At 35.2% G+C, this 19,028-nt stretch overlaps 2 protein-coding genes across 3 annotated transcripts in view; one reads left to right on the top strand and one right to left on the bottom strand.

The window, feature by feature from the left end:
- ERGIC2 (ERGIC and golgi 2) overlaps nt 1-7,170 on the top strand; it is a 39,152-nt gene extending 31,982 nt beyond the window's left edge. Inside the window, exons 11-14 of the mRNA XM_032347551.1 lie at nt 2,390-2,487; nt 3,960-4,122; nt 5,176-5,258; nt 5,409-7,170. Of these exons, the coding sequence (XP_032203442.1) occupies nt 2,390-2,487; nt 3,960-4,122; nt 5,176-5,258; nt 5,409-5,471 (407 nt within the window). The 3' untranslated portion in view covers nt 5,472-7,170. The remainder of the gene's footprint in view (nt 1-2,389; nt 2,488-3,959; nt 4,123-5,175; nt 5,259-5,408) is intronic.
- A 3,331-nt stretch (nt 7,171-10,501) lies between these two features.
- Nucleotides 10,502-19,028, bottom strand: part of FAR2 (fatty acyl-CoA reductase 2) — a 133,632-nt gene continuing 125,105 nt past the window's right edge. For both annotated transcript variants that reach the window (XM_032347549.1, XM_032347550.1), the window contains 3 exons: nt 15,401-15,530; nt 12,493-12,620; nt 10,502-11,558 (listed from right to left, as the gene is read on the bottom strand). In XM_032347549.1, coding sequence (XP_032203440.1) covers nt 11,396-11,558; nt 12,493-12,620; nt 15,401-15,530 — 421 coding nt within the window. In that variant the 3' untranslated portion in view covers nt 10,502-11,395. The remainder of the gene's footprint in view (nt 11,559-12,492; nt 12,621-15,400; nt 15,531-19,028) is intronic.

The raw sequence follows: 19,028 nt of genomic DNA on the forward strand, positions 1-19,028 counted from the left end.
AAGCTCTATTCAGTATGAAATCTTATCTTTATGTGTATGTTCATGTTCATTGTATACAGATATACACTAGATGTTACTTATGAGATGATCATTGAAAACATGTTAATACTTTATTTCAAGATGCTAAGATGACCTTAAATTTTTGTACAGAAACAGTTCTAAATATAAACAGATTAGTTTTCAAAAGGCTCTTTTTGAGTTTACTTTTTCCTAAATTCACAAAGACTAAGAGGTATTTAGAGTTCTATTATAAAATGCCACCAGATGAGTGTCAGTAGGTTATTCAAAGCTTTAAAGCAGGTGTACTCTTCTCCTTACTACTAGATGTTTTATTGGGCTTTTTTTTTTTTTTCGCAAAAAGAAAAAGGAAAATCAGCACTACTAATCTGTTGTATCAGGTAACCACTCCCTCCTTGATGTTCCCCAGAAGTTTAGGGAATTACTTAGTGTTTACATCTTGAATGCTGTACCAGTTTGGACAAACTAGCACCTTTGGAACAATTTGTGCCTTGCAACAAAATTTCATTCAACAGGGTCTGCGCCCCTCCCTCCCCCAACCCCCACTCCCCACCCCCAGCTTTCCCCAACTTGGCCATTAAATTATCTGACAGCTTTATAGTCTTTCTTTGAATTAACATTGACATAAAGGTCTTAGTAGTTCCCTGGCCACAGCTTAAATGTTTTTCAGTTTTTCCTGTCATGTGTCTTTGACCGTTTGGGTTATTCATTGCACTTCACTCCTCACATGTGGCAAGATTCCCGTTGCCCTTCACGTTTCCCCCAACTGATTATCCCACCTATGCATACAGCGTAGATTATTGTCTTGCCACTCTTAATTTCATCTGCTTTTCATTACTTTTTAAGACTTAAACACCTTTTTCTCCTAGCACTTCCAGGTCACTCCCTCTGTTTATGACATAGTAGAGTTTATTGTAAAACACCTCAAAACTAAGCATAGATAGAGCAATTCACCTGAGCAAAGAATGACTCAAAGGATGAAACTGAAGACCATCTATAATTAAAAGCCATCTATTTTTGGGAGACAAAGTTGACACTTTTCTGCCCCAATATCTGAGATAGTATGTATGCTATTCAGTTGAGCCTAATAATAAAAGAACTAGTCAAATACTATTCATGTTTTTGAAAGTTATATTGGTACAAGTGGTAGGTGAAGTAAGTTGTGAAGTAGAAACAGGTTTTGTTTTATTTTGTTAGAAACTTGTTTAATGTTAGTGTTTGAAGACACCATTGCTCTCAACCTCTCCCTCCTGTCTTGTTTACCTTTCCCTTCTCTGTTCTGAATTACACTAAGGTAAGAGACGGAGACATTGGATTGATTGAAATAAAAATTCACTAAGGTTGAGCAAAAGAACATAGACACACAAAAGTACCTTCTATCTACTTTCTATATAAAATTTTAGAATAGGCAAAACTAATCTGTGCTGATAGAAGGTTAGTGGTTAACCTAGGGTCGGAGATACAGGGGAATGACTGTAAAGCGGTATGGAGGAACTTTTTGAGGTGGTGAAAATATTTTATATTTTGAGTGTGGTGGTGATGACGTGGGTAAATACAATTGTCAAAATTTATCAGACCATACATTTAAAGTTGATATATTTTATTTCTGTACACAGTTTCCATAGACAGTTATGTGGTGTGAATCACATGGTTTCATGTCAAATGTAATGAGGCCTATTACCTAATTCTCACTACAGATAGATATATCTAGTTCTAAATTTTCTAGAATATAGACCTCGAAAATTAACATGTTTTGTATTATGTGAACTGTTATCTAAGATTAACACTTGGTAATAAACTGGTGTTTATGACTTGTATTAAACCTGGAAATGCCTAAAGACTATAAATAGGATCCTTTGGATTATGCAGTAGCCTCAGACCATCAGTGAGTAGGTTTGTTAGTTATCTTCCTCCTGCTATATCACGTCTTTGTATATATCCAAAGGCTGGCTAATTCAGTTTTGCTTTATCTGTATATCTTAAGATATTAGTAAAAACTGAAAATGTCCTATGGTGATTATACTATCATAACTTTATTCCTACTAATTTCTGTACTATAATGAAATGCTACTTTTATTTTTCACATTTGGTAAAAGGATAATAATGTTATAAAGGATATCTAATGACTACATTTTTAACCTCTTCTAATGTGTATATGTGACTATTTATGCTTATTGAAAGGTTGTTTACCAAGTATGAGTATATTGATTTCATTATGCTTTAAAACTTTTTGTTGTTGTTGTTGTTGTTAAACACTAAGTCATAAGTAGCATTATGTATCAAGGTAAGTCTATTTAATAGAAGGAGGGTGGATTTGGCAGTAGAGTTGTTGCTATTTTGATGAAAAGAAAACATTTTGTTTTTATTCTAGACAACCAGATGTTCCAGTATTTTATTACAGTTGTGCCAACAAAATTACATACATATAAAATTTCAGCAGATACCCATCAGTTTTCTGTGACAGAAAGGGTAAGTTGAATCCAACTGATAAAGTGATTTGATTTTTTTTTTTTTTTTTTAGCATTTAATAGTCCAGCTACAAAATAAAGTTAGAGTTGGTATCTCTCCCATTTAAAATTTGTGGAAGTTTTGAAATGCATTAATATTTTAAGCCAATAAAAATGGATATTCGTATGCTTTAGAGCAAGAAAAGAGGTAGATTTTAAAAATCTGGAACATCTTCTATATGGTTTAAACAAAATATTAAACTACAATGGTATTAATGACTTTATTCTTTATATCTTAATTTTGCAATGTTTCCTCTTGTATTGGTATAATTAGTTCTTATCTGCCATTGGACTCTGATTTCTGTGTTAGTTTTTAATTATTGTTCCTATCCTGGGCTGTGCATGATTCTTGTGTCTCAGATAGCAGACTTAGAGGGTTTGCCTTCCTATGTTAGTGCTTTTTATTCATCTAAGAGGACAAACGTTTTGCAATCTCAGGGTGGAGTGGCCTTTTAAATAGGAGCAGAGTTTTGGAATTGGACAGTTTAACAGACTTCTCATATATTCTGGGGTCATGTTTTCTTACTATTGTTTAAGAATGGTAAATATCCAAATATTAATATCCTGAAGAGTTCCAAGGTTTGCAAACTTGATTTTTGAAGTGTAAACAGGATGGAATGAAATAGAGTATTTTCTTGCTGGTGAACACAGTATGGTAGGTCTATGATTTTAGTTGCATTCCTTTCAAGAGAAAACTTCTTTTTAAAAAATTTTTTTTTAAAGATTTTATTTATTAATTTGACATACAGAGATCACAAGTAGAGAGGCAGGCAGAGAGAGAGGAGGAAGCAGGCTCCCTGCTGAGCAGAGAACCTGATGCAGGGCTCGATCCCAGGACCCTGAGATCATGACCTGAGCCGAAGGCAGAGGCTTTAACCCACTGAGCCATCCAGGCGCCCCGAGAAAACTTTTAAAAACTAAGCCAGTAGCTTAAATTTTGATATCTTTCAAATGAGGGCATTCTCTTTTCTTCTTGTATTTCATACAGTTTAAATAAAATGAACAACAGAAAGTGAAATTGTTTCTAAATCTGATAATTGAAATGACAAGAAATATAATTATTTTGTAAATTCTTCGCAAAGAATTGTAACAAAACGTATGTCAAAATATGAGCCTGGCTTTTATGGATTTGGTCGGTGAAGATGCCATATAGTTGTAAGCTCTTGAGCTCAGTAAATATAACACTTGAGTGACCTTTTTGAGAAAATAGGAAAGAATGTCTCTGCTCTTTCGATTTCTGTAGAAGCTGATCACACAAAGAATACAGAATAATTTTATTGTCTCTGAAGAGCTTAGTCTAGTAGGACAATTCATAAAGAGTTTTGGAGATCCCTCTTGTACATTTGGGCTGCAGGGCTTCATATTAACTGTGCAAGTAACCAGATGATGTGAATCCCATTTTTCTGCTTCTCTTGTCTCTCCCCTTCCTTTTAGGAACGTGTAATTAACCATGCTGCAGGCAGCCATGGAGTCTCTGGGATATTTATGAAATATGATCTCAGTTCTCTTATGGTAACAGTTACTGAGGAGCATATGCCTTTCTGGCAGTTTTTTGTAAGACTCTGTGGTATTGTTGGAGGAATCTTTTCAACAACAGGTTAAAATTCATTCCTTGTCTAATTTCTAAAAGTGTTACTGAAATTAAGATGCTTTCCCTTAGAAGGAGCAAGAAATGTATTTATTCCCATGTTTTGGTATTTAAAGAATTTTTTCTAAGATTTAATTCCAAACTTCCAAAATTACATTGATTACACATTAAACATAACTAAGTTCACTGCATTCAGTGATTTTAGGGAGATTAGTGTCCTAGAGAGATCCTAAAATTGAATCCAAGTTCTGCTGTTTACATGGTAGTAGCCTTGTAATATAGGACAGCTACCTTTCTGAAATTGTTTTTTCATCTATAAAAATGGGAATAATCAATAAGTGTCTAACATAAGTGTGTTGTAGGATTAGATGAGAAAATGCCTAGAAATAGTAGACACTTGAATGTAAATTTTCTTTTTCAGGTAAGGTATTTTTAACTGTAGAATATGTAAAATCAAATCTTACCTACTTTGAACCATGTAATATGTGCAACCAGAATGTTCGGTCATACTGTTTTTATGATTTGTGGCTTTTTTGTCCTGAACTTACAAGATTCTCTTAAAGATAACTTGCAGAATTGTAATCATGAAAATTTGAGTATTAAGTACAATAGATAAAGAAAGGAAACTGTTCCTTCTTTATCCCCAACCCTTTTCAGTATTACATGGAGCTGTATTACTTATACTTTGAATTTTAATTTTTAAATGAATGAATAGGTTTTCTTATGAAAGACTTTGTTGCTCCTTTGTTTAAATTTGGGGTGCTGATATTATTTTTTCAAAAAGATATGAATGTAAGACATATAAAGCACCCTTGATAAGATTGCTTTGTCAAGTTCATGAATTATGTGGCCTTGTGATTTTGAAATCTATTTGTTTTAAAATTCAGCTGTTTTTAACCATTGAAATGAATAAAGCAAACTGTCTTGTTTCCTTTCTTAATCTATTCCATTATAATTAGTGGAGTTTTTTTATTCTTATGTAATAATTTAGGAAATAATTTAGGAAGTAATTCCAATAAAAGCATCATTTAATTAAAAACATAAACTTATTTTTTATTGCAGGCATGTTACATGGATTTGGGAAATTTATAGTTGAAATAATTTACTGTCGTTTCAGACTTGGATCCTACAAACCTGTCAGTTCTGTAAGTGCTATAGTAGAAATGGTGCTGACCATTGTTAAACCTAAACAGTAGCTTTTGGTGCTCAGAAAGAAATTGCCCAAAATAAAGCATTGTGTTTAGAGGGGATGTGTAAGGAATAAAACTAATGCTTTGGTCTTTTCTTCTCCCTAGGTCCCCTTTGAGGATGGCCACACAGACAACCACTTACCTCTTTTAGAGAATAATACACATTAGCACCTCCTGAGTGAAGGAGAAAAACTTTTTGCCTGAGACATAAAACCTTTTTTAATAATAAAATATTGTGCAATATATTCAAAGAAAAGAAAATATGAATGAGAAGTGGGAATCATACCTAGGGAAAAAAAAAGGAAAAACCCAAACTGAAATCCTATATATGTTGTGTCTGTTACAAATGTCCTAGAAGAAATTATGCAGCTAATCAGTGAATAAGCCTAACTGAAGTATTGCTTTGAAGATGACCCCTTCTGATATTTTCATAGAAATGGGCAGTATCGAAATCAGAGCTTGCTTCTTGGTGAAAGAGCCTGAAGTAAAGAAGTCAAACCACATCTAAAGAAAAAGGGATTATAAATGCAAATGTTTGCATCCTTCTGTTTTTAAAAGATATGTCAGAATAAAATATGTAAAACATATGGAAAACTAGTCTAGACTTTAAAAAGTTGTGGTCAGGTAATAAAGGAAAACAGGGATGGGTCCCTATGTTATAGCCATATCAATGTTAAGCCATAATGACAAGGCCATTTATCCAATAATTTGGTCTGAGGAAGGTAACTGCTTTTCTTTAAATTCTGGCTGTTGGCTTTTTCTGACTGTTCAAGGCAGGGTTGTGGAAGACTAAGGTGAATTCTTACGGAGGCAGGTGCATAGGTGCTATAATATGTAACAGATATCATTCACATACTGTATAGTGGGCACTTACTTATACAGGCAGAAGAAAGCACATTTTTTAAAAAGATGCTCAATTTTCTAATCTGATACTTGTATTATTGGTATACTTTGGGAGCAGGTGGTGACTAATACAAAGGTCCATTGCTGGTGAGGAAACTTCTCAGCTTGTAAATTATTAAATGGAAAAATAGACTATTTTCTACATGTTTGGGTGAGAGGCAACAGGGTAACTTTAAGTAAAGTAGAAACACGAGGCAAATAAAGTAGAAACATGAGGCAAATACTTAAAGCAAGATCGTGTCAGATTTAAGATGTTATCATTAAACAGTGTCTGGTAAGCTGTAAACCTGGATTATGAGTGTCTGCATTCAGAGCGTCCTGAATGTTATTGATTTTGTTATTAGAGTGTGTTGTTCTAGCTTCCTTATTATTTAAGGATTGCTTTTAAATTTGCAGATTATGAAAGACTAAAAATAATGAGGGAGATTTCACTCAGGTGCCATTAAATACTGTATTTGGAATATGTGTGCCAACATCAGTTTTTCCTTTTTTAATACTTAATGATAGAGTCAACTACCAATCCCCAACAGTTGAAGTACTTCAGAGAAATGGGGAAATAAAATTCCAGGTAAGTAGGAAGGACAAGACTGAAAGACTAGTTTTAAAATGGTGGTTTTGGGACATAGGATGTCACAGATTACAGTTTTACAAATGGATTTTTTTTTTTTTAAAGATAAATGTTTTCTTGAAAGTAGTTGGTACAGATGATGTGAGTGGAGAGGAGAGATACTGTTGGAACTGCTCTGAAGTAAAGCTTACGTTAAATGGCACTGCAGGAAGTAAAAGCATTATTGTTTAAAATACACACTTTACTACTAAGAGCCATTAAGTTGACTATTAACACAGGTGACATAACGTGCTCTGAAAGATTTTTTTTGTTCCAGAAAATTCTAAATAATGAATGCTCCTTCTCTGTTGATTTTTTTTTTAAGATAGTATTTCCAGTGAAGTTAGACAAGGAACTATAGAACATCTCTCAAAAGAAATTTTATTTAGAATTTTAGCAATTTTAGACTGAATCTTGGTTCTGTGAATCTGCTTTCCAGAAAGTTCATTCAAGTTTCAGAGTCTTGTATTTTTTTTTTTTTTTTAAGGGAGGTAAAACTGTTGATTTAAAATTACTTTCTTTCAGTTAGGATTTTAGCAGTTAAGTGTCTTTAAAAAGGATTTTAAAATTGTTTTGGTGCTTACATATGATTTTTAATTGTTCCCATGTTTTCCAAATACCTTATTAAAATTTTAATGTAACTAACCTGTCCCATTAAAGCTGACTATAAAAGCCATTTCTTTAAAGCAAAATCTTGCTTTGCCATTGATTTACACTTTAATAGTTAAGAAAACTTGCTACCTGACTTTCCTCAAATAATAAAAGTCAGGTTTTTGGCCATCAAAGTAGTAAGATTCTGATCAGCCTTCTGGATGGTGAATGAAGTATGCCTGCATATTGGGATTTGTTAGGAGTTTTTGACCTCACCAAGTGTTTCTTTTCCATTGCAGAGAACACTGTGCTGACCTACTTCTTATGGAGCTTTGGCTTGTGCTTGGGGGAGGGTGTCCTCAGTAGGGTGCCCAACTTTATTACTCAATCCTTTTTCTTTATTCATAATATTTATATATTCCAGACTAAATATTTTAAAAGTTGAGATTTCAGCTTATATGAAATAGGCTTTTTAAAAAACTGTGTTTTGTATACTTTGGTCTAGAAAAAGAGATGAATATTTAGGTGAATAATTCTCTGCTGTGGTATTTGTACAGTACAGACGACCTCTTGGGAAAAGCTTAACGCAGTATTAGAATTACAAAATCACTTTTAATTCTCAGTTTAGATGATTAATACCACATTTTTCTCACATATGTTTTATGATAGCACTGAATTTTCATAGAAAAATTACTAATGCAAGCAAGGTTTGCAGTCTTTAATGTAAACCTAACTTTGGAATTTGTAAAGGAATGACTTAAGGTCTGATTTTTTAATGGTATCTGTAGGGATATTTTATGCATCCTTTTTATGTTCTGGGTTAATGATTCAGGTACCAGAAAGGAAATTTTATATGCATCTTGTCTGCTTCAAAATTTAAAACTTTGAATCTTGAACTCAAGTTCAAGATGCATATTTTCATTGTTTAAAAATACTTATGCCTGAGCCAGATGATCTTTAAAATTTCATCATGCCCTTTAACGTAGTGCTTAAGTCCCTCCACTTCTGTTTGGAGCTCTATTGCAAACCTTCTGCAAGCTAAAGTGAGCCACCCTTTGTCAGCACTATCCAAACTTGATCACCATGTATTCACTACATTATGGTATGATGCCTGGATTAATGTCGCACTATTTCCTTATTGTAGTTTTTCCCCACTTTTGAAATATTTGTTAGTGATAAAATCACCTTGCATTGTCGTAACAGTAGGAAACAAACTGCCTTGGATTTTTTTGTTTTTTGTTTTTAAGAGAAAAGAGGATACACAATTTTAGAGTCTCAATCCTTAACAATTGGACTCTAAGTAAAATGACAAATATAAATTTCTTTGTCCTCTTATTATCGTGTACCCCCAAATAAGACTCAGTCCCTCATATATAAGCTTTTTTCCTCATAGGAAAACTGTGGCAGTCTTTAAATATCACTCTGTTATATTTGCTTTTGCTCCAGATAGAGCCAAATTACTGTATGAGATTGGATTTCTTTTGTATTTTCATATTAAAAAGTGAATGAGTGATTCTAAATCAGCTGTTTGAATGAGATGTTAACTGGAGGTGATGGGTTGGATGAGTATAAAGTTAGTAAGTTATCTTAAATGTTTTTTCTGAGTTGTATACCAATCTGCTTCAACTTTTTCTAGTACTAATTGCTTTAGGTGGTGACTGTTTTTAACTCTGAAATAGTCATTACTGTATCAGGTATGTTGTGGGTAAAGAATATAAGGATTACCAAAACTTTTTTAAACATAGATATCTTTTCTTTGCACTTACCGTCCATCCTCTTTTCCCCAAAAGTAGAAGGTTCTTCGTATTACATTGTAATAATTGTATGTATTAGGCATTCAAATAATTGTTAATTGGTCTTGATAGAAAATAATTAGGGATTTTCTTTCATACAGATACCTATTTTTACTGCTTAATCATCACAGAACTTTATTTGTGTAATTTCTTTAATGCCACAGATAAAACATGCTTCAGAGTGTAAATGTAACACTCTTAATGGTATCAGAAAATGTTTAAGCATTAGTATCTGTGTGTTAAAATTTATACTCATCTGGTAGTTTCTTTGGAAAATTCTTTTTTCCTCAGGGGAGGGAGGAAATCTGTAGTAGTCAGCAGTTAAAGATACAACACTAGAAGAGGAAAACATTTTTTTAATTCAAACTTTCATTTAATCAAAAGTCAAAATGAATACTTGATCAGTGGAATTTATGGAATTGGTGAAACAATCAAAAGATAGTAAATTCTTAGAATAATTATGTTTTATCCCATCTCATTGAATTATAACTTGATTTCTTTTTATCATATCTATAGTTTGTATCTCAATCAGTATAGCTCAGAAGTATCATCTAGACCTCTTAAATTAAAGATCACCAAGTGCTTTGTTTCAGAGCTGGGTTGTGTGGAAAGGAGTTCCCAGACCTTTAGATGAGATTCGAGAAAAGATACTGCCCAGAGGAGTTCCCCCCCAAATGCCCTTTATGGTGTTCAGAAAAATCTCAGGTAATACTGGACTAGAAGCTGCCCTTCAAGCCTTATGCACTACAACTATGTGCACGTGCTTTCTGAGTATTACCAATTAATCGGGAAAGTGAGTATACATATCACTGCCTTCCTTGCCAGTTTATGCTCGTGTAATTTTCTAGTGGTTGTGGGGTTTTTTTTTAGTTGCTGAGGCTTCAAATACTATATTTGGATAATATTCCATATTTTTAACATGAAATGCTGCAATCCAACATACACTGATTTCTCAAATGCAAGGAAAGTCAGGATAACAGTTATATTATTAATATAGGGATTTGAGAATAAATAGTTTTTACTAATTCATTGGTATTATACATAAAATATTTTTAAATAAAACAACACTTACTCTCTAAAGTGACAGTCTGTTAGTGAAGTCTCTTCTGCTGTACGTTGCACAGTTAGCATTGTGTAACTGGAATGATCAACGTCCTGGTGGTCATAGAAGGGTAATCTTCCCTACTTCCCAGAAAAAGACTTAAACTAACATTTACATTTATATTTAAAATTTTGCCTTTCTCACTGGCAAAGATCAAGGGACTGAATTTTTGTGTTTTTTTGTTTTTGTTTTTTTTTTTTTCCTTCAAGATTCTAGCCTAGGACCTTCCATCAGTCACTCTCGCTCTGAGGACTGAGCAAAATAAACAAATATAAGGGGTTTGGTGACTTCAGTGAACAGAAAGGAAGCTCCTGAGAGAAGGTTTTCAGGAAAATGGGTGACTCAAAAGATTTAGAAATAAAAGTTGTCAGATTCAAATAATGAGAACTAATTTTACTTACAAGCATAATCGGTACCTGCAACTATGCTTGAGCTCTCCTTCTATACATAATTATTTACACCTAATTTTTTGTTTGTTTTGTTTTTTAGATTTCAGAAATAGTTGAGGGAAGTGCTAGATGTGAATCCACTTTTTCAGTTCTCCCAGCCTTTAACAGGTCTTCATGGTATAACAGAAAAAGGACACAGAGATTTCAGTAGAGAATTATCTCTTTTACAGTATTTCTGAGGATGCAAAGATCATTCTTCCTCAACTTAATCTTGACTTTAAACCTTTATACTGGGTACCCCAGAATGATTCCAAGGTTAGAACTGCCTTTCTTTAGCATATTTCAGCTTATATCATGTGTTCTTCCACGTACATTGAGTCAAAAATTAGTCCTCTGAAGAGAAAAAATCCTAAATATGGACAGATAAATGTACTTTGGTGTTTTATATTCAAGGGCACAGAATGGAGTATTAGGAAGCAATCTGGAAATAATTTTTCCTAAGATATGTATGATTATAGGCTAGGATATGACTTTCCTTCTCTCACTGAAATAAAATATAGAGGTAAGAAACAGGTGAAGACATGACAACACTTTGACAGGTAATGAGCTTGGGCATATTCTTTGTTACTTCCTAATCTTGAGAACCACAGTTCGCTGTTTTAGAGGTATCCAAAAGGTTCCAGATAAAAGGAGCTTGCCGAATGTTCTTACACCTTAAGCGTGCTGGGTGCCCTAAAGTAGGAGAGGAATTTATAACAGAAGCTCACAATGAAGAACCAGACATTCCGAGCCATCTGAGATCTTGCAATGAGAAGACGCCACGCGATGAGGAAGAGGGCAGTGTTAAAGAGGTAGTGAATATTTCGGAGCCTGGGGACAGACACATAGAACCAAAGTTAAAACACCAAAGACCCAAATGTGTTATCTGAAGCCCAAGTGTATTGTTTCTGGTTGTGACCAGCAAATTGTTACGTGCCCACAGGTATGTGGCATGACCTTATGACCTTTTGATTTTTATAGCTGTTATTCCACAACATGCCTTCTGAATAATCAGATTTCCATAGTATTCCCCTGACTAGTTTCTTTTTCCCATACCTCTCCCTACTTGGACGAATCTTAAAACATGACTAACATAATCTTTCTTAAATATACTTTGATCATATCACAAGTCTTCCCTGGTTCTTGTTCAGTAGAAGGTAAGTTCTAAAGTTCTCAGCCTGCTTCAAGGTTCCTCTGTTTGCAATTTACTTTTCCAAGCTTATAATCTCTGCATTAAAAGCCCTTTGCTTCTATGAGAATTATATAAGACTGTTCTGGTTCTTTGCCCCTTGTGGAATAAGGACTGAAAGGAATTTAAGGCAGTTTAAGGATTTCAGGAGTGGTTGAGTGACTGCTCATGTTAAAGAGCACAGTCAAGTTACCTACTTTTTGATATTCTTTATTTCACATTATGATAGGTTGTGGTAGAAGAAACAGAGAAACTTGGATTCAAATCTGGTTCCTCTACTTCCCATGTCTTACCATGGACAAGTTACTTAACCTTCTTTGAGTCTAAATAGTTGATTAAAAAAAAAGAAAAAAGAAAAATGGGATAACAAAATAACATCTCCCTCATACAGGTGTGGTGATATCTAGCCGAAACAGTGTATTACAAGGGGGAGAATATACAAGGAAGGACCTATAATGTAGTAAATGCTCGGGAAATGTTAATCCCTCCTCTCCCCTGCTCAAATTTCATGTCTGGTATAAAATCAGGTATTTGTGGTAAGTGCTTGATAAATATTAACTGACTGATTATGCTTACCTTTTCAAATGTTGTTTTGCTTCTGGGATCCCAGCCATATCCTCTTTCAGTAAGTACTTCTTAACTCCTAAAACATAATTTTCAATGTATTCCAACCAGTTCAACTGGCGCACATCAAAGTTGAATACCTGAAAGGCAAGATGAGATCATCGGTTGCCCAATTTTCACTGATGGAGACAATCACCTTGTCTTTTTTGATGAAGTTTCTTCTATATAAATGAGTGACGTTCGGTTTGAAAGACTTAGGTTGGACCCCTCCAAAGGAGATTATTAGAGCTGTTATTTCAAAGGCACTGACTCTATGGGTTACTATTTACACAAATATTTAAGCATAGATCAAGCACAAATATTTAACTTTTGGGAAGTCTTGTGAGGGGAATTTAAAGGAACTGGCATTAATCGGGTGAAAGCTAATTTCAAGTAAATGGAGGTTAATTATTTTTAAAAGTGTTGGAATAATTTTGGTTAGGGAACAAAACTAAGAGGGCTTTTCTTTCCCATTCTTGAATTTGGGTGGTGGTCCCTTGGCCTACCATCCTTTCCTACTTCATTTTGCAGATTAAGGTAAACTGTGGATAAGCAAAGCCTTAAGGAAAAGTTTAGCAGAATTTATATTCTGTATTTGTTTTAGAGGTGTTATCATACTGTGTGTGCTGTTAAATGAAGCCCTTCAAAAACATTTAGAGCTAAGTGATATGAGTGAAGTGCTTGCTTCTCTTGGAACACTAGTGCATTTCCTCCTCTTGGACACAGAATGCCATGGAACTATATTTTTCCCTTTCACTTCGCCACCAGAAGGTTCAGAAACAAAGTCCCTGCTTAACTGCACTGACTTGGATAAGATCTCGTAGACTACACATGGATGGACATTCTATTTTTCTTGTCCTTGAGTTCATGTTTTAAAATTTTCCCTAGTTTGATATTTTATTTCTATTTTGTTCTTTAATTATATATGCTTATTGCAAGTTATCCCAAGTCTTTGTGAAATATGAAGTATTAACAAATAGATGAGATTAACAAGTTTGAGAGAGCTTCATAGACTTGTCCAACAGCTGAAATGCTTTCCAAAGGGAATTTTTTTTATTACTTTGGATATGTTTGTTTTCAATCGTAGCACTAAATATAACTTATTCATCTGTATAAATAGAGGCTTTTATTTTATACTATTTCACATTTCTAAGTTAGATTTCAATGAAGCCATAAAGTTTAGAATTCTCATCCCATAGGGTGAGTCAAACTCAATTCTAAGCCGGAGTTTGGCAATTACATCCAGTTATTCAGGACTATTACCTTTGCTAAGATATTTTGAAAGCATATGTTAAATCCATAGCAGATTTGTTTTTTTCCACAAAATTTTTGGTTATTTTAGGTTAAAATAGTAGTATGTCAAAAAATGGAACTCTATGCTTATTACCTTTTGAATTCTTTAGATGGATATATTCCATAGAGAAAATACAATAAAAATAAGCCTACCTAAAACTTGAAGCTAATTTTAAACATAATCTATGGTAGCTTTTTAAAAAATAAGCTAATTTGATCATTAGCTCTACATTTCAAACACGTGCTTAGAATAATCTTTGTCTATACAAGGTACGTAAACATTGCTGAAAATAGCTCTATTTCATGTCCGGTTTAGAGAGGATCAGCAATTATTTCAGTTAAAACATCCCTCTAAATCTCACCTGGTGTATTTACTGTAACAGTGTTTGATTTGCAAGTAACTCTTAGGTTCCATGACCCAAAGTAATTCTAGAGCTTGGATTTGAATCATGTTATATGAGTTTGGAATGTAGGAGTAAATCCCTTAGCTGGCAAGTGAGGTGAGCTATGGCCTTCTAATGATTCCCTCTCGGTGTGACTTGGTCTCTTTTACATGCTGCCAAGTACTAGGTAACTCAAGAAATGCTTTTTTGGGGGCACCTGGTGGGCTCAGTCAATTAAGTGACTATCTGGCTCAGGTCATGATCTCAGGGTCCTGGGACTGATGCCGTGTTGGGCTCCCTGCTCATTAGGGACTCTGTTTCTCCTTCTTCCTCTGCTGTTCCTCCTGCTTGTGCCATTCTCTCTCAAATGAATAAATAAAATCTTTAAAAAATGCTTTTTTCTTTAAAAAATTAGATATTGTCAATCAAGAGTGAAAACTTTAAAGTTTAATTGAAAACTAAGTCTTTGCTCAGGGAACACATGACTTCTTGAGAAGAAAAATGCTAGGAACATGTACAAAGTATGAAAGATTTCTATGTGAATTTCAGAATATGGAAAGATCTCAGGACTTAATGTCTGCAACTGCCAAGAAGCTACTGTAAAGAAAGAAATGGCAATGATACTAAGCAATTAGAGTGAAGGCATGTCTTGAGAGATGCTTGAATTGTTGAAAACAGGTCATTAGAAGGAGAGAGGCTGTCTGGGTGTCAGTGTGCTAGAGGAGGGAGAGAGGTCTTAGTGGGATGCACATGTGAGGAGGGTTTAGCTTTAAAAAGAAGGAAAGAACTGTAGCTTTGGAGATGCAGAACAATTTTGATTTAACAAGAAGAATGGATGCATTTATGAGTAGTAAAATTATGATTTTTTTTGTCATTGAAGTCCTATGTTGTGAGATTAGGGAAAATAGAGAGGTTTGTTGAAAACAGCCTCCAAAGGCAAACAGGGATTGAAGCAAAGTATGTGAAATGTGACTACAGGATAGCAGTGAGTATCTAACCAGTCAAGAACCCAGGTCTCTTATCTACATTAACTTATATCCTGTAGTTATATCAATTGCACGGATTGGTTTTCTTAGCCCAAAAAAAAAAAAAAAAAAAAAAAAGATTCTGTGTATATAAAACTTCCTTCGTCAGATTTCCAGGTCAAATAATTCTAAGTTGCAAATGAGCAAGATTTTCCTGTTGGTTGTCAGCACTCTACTTACTCTCTGGTCTTCAGGACTCAGCTCAGACATCAGCATTTCTGTATTGTATGTGCTCCATTCCCAACTCCGGTTGACAAAATACTCCAGCATGGAAACTGTTCTTAAAAGCCGATTCATGACCTTTGTCATCCTGGGGTAAAGAGATAACAGCAAATACCAGCACACCACTGCTGGCTGCTTTCCCGTTACTACTTTTTAGGATGTGTGACAAATTACTTATCAGAAACTATAAAAAATTTCCCTCTTTCCCCCACTTCCTCATTAAAACACGTATTCTTTTTTTCTCTGTACACGTTAACTGTTTAATGAAGGAATATTGAATCTAAGGGAGTTTGATTAGTCATTTGATACCATCGAACTCCTCTTCCTCTCTACTACCTTCTCTTTCTCAAGAGTAGCAAATATTTTGGGGCACCAGGGTGGTTCAGGTGGTTAAGTGACTGCCTTCAGCTCAGGTCATTATCCTGGAATCCTGGGATTGAGTCCCACATTGGGCTCTCTGCTCAGCAGGGAGTCTGCTTCTCCCTCTGACCCTCTCCCCTCTCGTGCTCACTCTCCCTCTCTCTCAAGTAAATAAGTAAAATCTTAACAAAACAAAAAAAATGAGCAAACATTTTAAAAGTACAGCCTGATACCAGAAAAGAACTTACTAGGTGATAACCCCACTGTCTGGCACTGTGCTGATGTTTCAAAAAATTATCTCACCTAGTTCTCACAGCATCTCTGCTAAGTAGCTTCACATCTACATTTTATGAATGGGCAAAGTGAGCTTAAGATAGATTAAGTGGCCATGATAATACAAGCATCAAAAGGAAAATTCCAACCCAGTTTTGACCGACCTAAAAAAGCCTCGCTTTTGTAATCTCACCACTCTTGTGTCCCATTTCTTCTGATGGCTGGCATCTGCCCGCCCTGTGGTCAGGACGGGGACCAGCTCCGCTGTGTGAACTTGCCAAATTTACAACAATTTATGGAAAACTTTCATATTTGATGCTCTTATTCGATCCTCACAGGTCGTAAAGATATGTACTCTTCATCTTAAAGAAGGATTAACAGGTTCAAGGTCACACAGCAAATGCAGCAACCTAGATCTTCTGGCTACGGATCACTTTAGCCCACAGAACATTTACTTTAGGCCAGGTTAGCAGTAGTGATTACTGTAGTCGACCCAATAATGACTTGTGATGCTATTTTGGGAATTTGGTCTTATTTCTGGTCAAATCCTAATAACCCATTTACCTAATGTCTTCTGCGGGACTTCTCTCATTGTATCATGGGAAATTCCTAGGCAGAAGGTATACTCATTATTCCCCGATCCAAGCATCATAAAAGGGTTCCATTTGGCTATTATCATCTTACATTTTTGCTATCGACAATATATCTACCTTCCTTCTCTCCAAATGCACATATTTAGACCTATTCTAACCAATGTGATAGTATATGGAGAAGACTTTGGGAGGTGATTAGTGCCCTTTATAAAAGAAACCCCAGGGGCACCTGGGTGATCATTGGGTTAAACCTCTGCCTTCGGCTCAGGTCATGATCCCAGGGTCCTGGAATTGAGCCCCCGCATCAGGCTCTCTGCTCAGCAGGGAACCTGCTTCCTCCTCTCTTTCTCTGCCTACCTCTCTGCCTGCTTGAGACCTCCATCTGTCAAATAAATAAAAAGAAACCCCAGAAATCTCTCAGCCTTTTCAGTATGTGAGGACACAGATGGCTGTCTAGGAACCGGGAAGCAGGTCTTCAGCAGATGCCGAATCTACCAGCACTGTGATCTTAGACTGCCCAGTCTCTGCAACCATGAGAAACCAGCTTCTGTTGTTCATAACCCACCCAATCTATGATAGTCTGTTATAGCAGCCCAAATGGCAGGCGAGAATTCTACCACTGAACCACCCGTGCTAGCAGCCCAAATTGATAATGGCAATCTTTTTCCCTTCTACAACTCTGTCGTCATTGATGTGATTTCAATAAATTTAATTTTTAAAAATAAGCATTGTAGAATGATATCCTATGTACAGGAATATATCAGCATAATAGTATTTTTTCTTAGAATATATTTATGACTTTCAGGCACAGAAGGTATTCTTAACACACAAAATGTAAAAGCTATAAAGGAGTCTTTTCCTTTATTCATTTTATCACATAAAAACGTAGAACTACTTTATTTTTTAAGATTTTTTCTCTCTCTCTCTTTTTTTTTTTTTTTAATAATGAGAGCATGCATAAGCAGGGAGAACGGTAGGCAGAGAAGTAGGCCCTGCTGAGCAAGGAGCCTGACATGGGACTCGATCCTGGGACTCTGGGATCATGGCCTGAGATGAAGATAGATGCTTGACCTATTGTGCCACCCAGTCATCCCTAAAACTTTAGTAATACAGTGATTACTATATTCTATGCCCTGTTACATAAAACCTCATAAAATAGGTATGATTACTATCCCTTTTTACAGGTGAGGCAGTTAGGTATTACAGACTGTAATTTAGGGCTCACATGGTCCTTGACTTGGTGAAGCCAGGATTTAAATGTGTAAGTCAGACTCTACACTCCATGCTCTTAAGACCTACATTGTATGTAGTCCTGTTGTATTAGAAAAAGATTCATTCATAAAGCTACGAGATAAGAAATTGAGTTGGAGAAAATACATGAAGTATGTATTTATGCACATAAATGAGTTTCTATAAATTAATATGGTCAATCCAGTGGAAAAATAGGTGGGAAGCAGAGGCAGACAACTCACAGAGGAGAAACCTTGAATGTCCAATGAAAAAATGAAAGCCCAGCCCCTCCAGCAATTGGGAAGGCAAATCAAAGTAACAGAGATGCCATTCAGTGCCATTAGTCTGACAATACAAAACATTTTTTTTTGGATGGGGGGTCAACTACTGATGAGGGTAATTAAAAACACATTTTTACCCTTCTGTGCTGATGTGCAAACTGACAGAGGCTTCCTTTAGGGCAACCTAGGTAGTGACAAAATCCGGATAGCCTCCACCCCAGACCCAGTGGTACATTCTAAAAAAATGCAGGTGCACTGATATTCATTACCCCACCATAATAGGAAAAAACAACACTAGGCAGAAGGACTTAGATTTTCAAGGAACATTAGTGGGAAAAAGTTGGAAAATATGTAGGCTTGAATTACACACACACATACACACACACACACACCTCAAAGCAAAACTATATATATCTATATATGGTTGTAAATGCATAGATTACACACAAACGTACTTGGGAAGGGAAAGAGTCTAAAAGGATTCTAGCATTTTTTGCATTGATTTCTAGGATTTTTGCCATAAAAATTTTTATTGGCTCCCTTTCACCTTTTTTCTTTTCTACTTGCAGAACTTTGCTCTTTATCCAGGTCTTCCTCCAGCCCTGATAAATTTTAAAGACTTCCATGTTTCTGCCTATAATGTTTGGTATTCCTTATTCCCCCCCCCTTTATTTAATAAGCCCCATACAAATATTTACAGTGTCTCCTTTTCACCTTGCTCAAGAAGAACCTGATGATTACTGAGTTATGAGCTCTAAATAAGGTCTTTGCAAATTTGGATAAATGTAACATTGCCTAAGCTTTAGTCATTTGCACTACTAATAAGGATGGAAATTAAACATGACGAGA

Source organism: Mustela erminea, chromosome 6, assembly GCF_009829155.1.
Source record: "Mustela erminea isolate mMusErm1 chromosome 6, mMusErm1.Pri, whole genome shotgun sequence".
Classification (NCBI taxonomy): domain Eukaryota; kingdom Metazoa; phylum Chordata; class Mammalia; order Carnivora; family Mustelidae; genus Mustela; species Mustela erminea.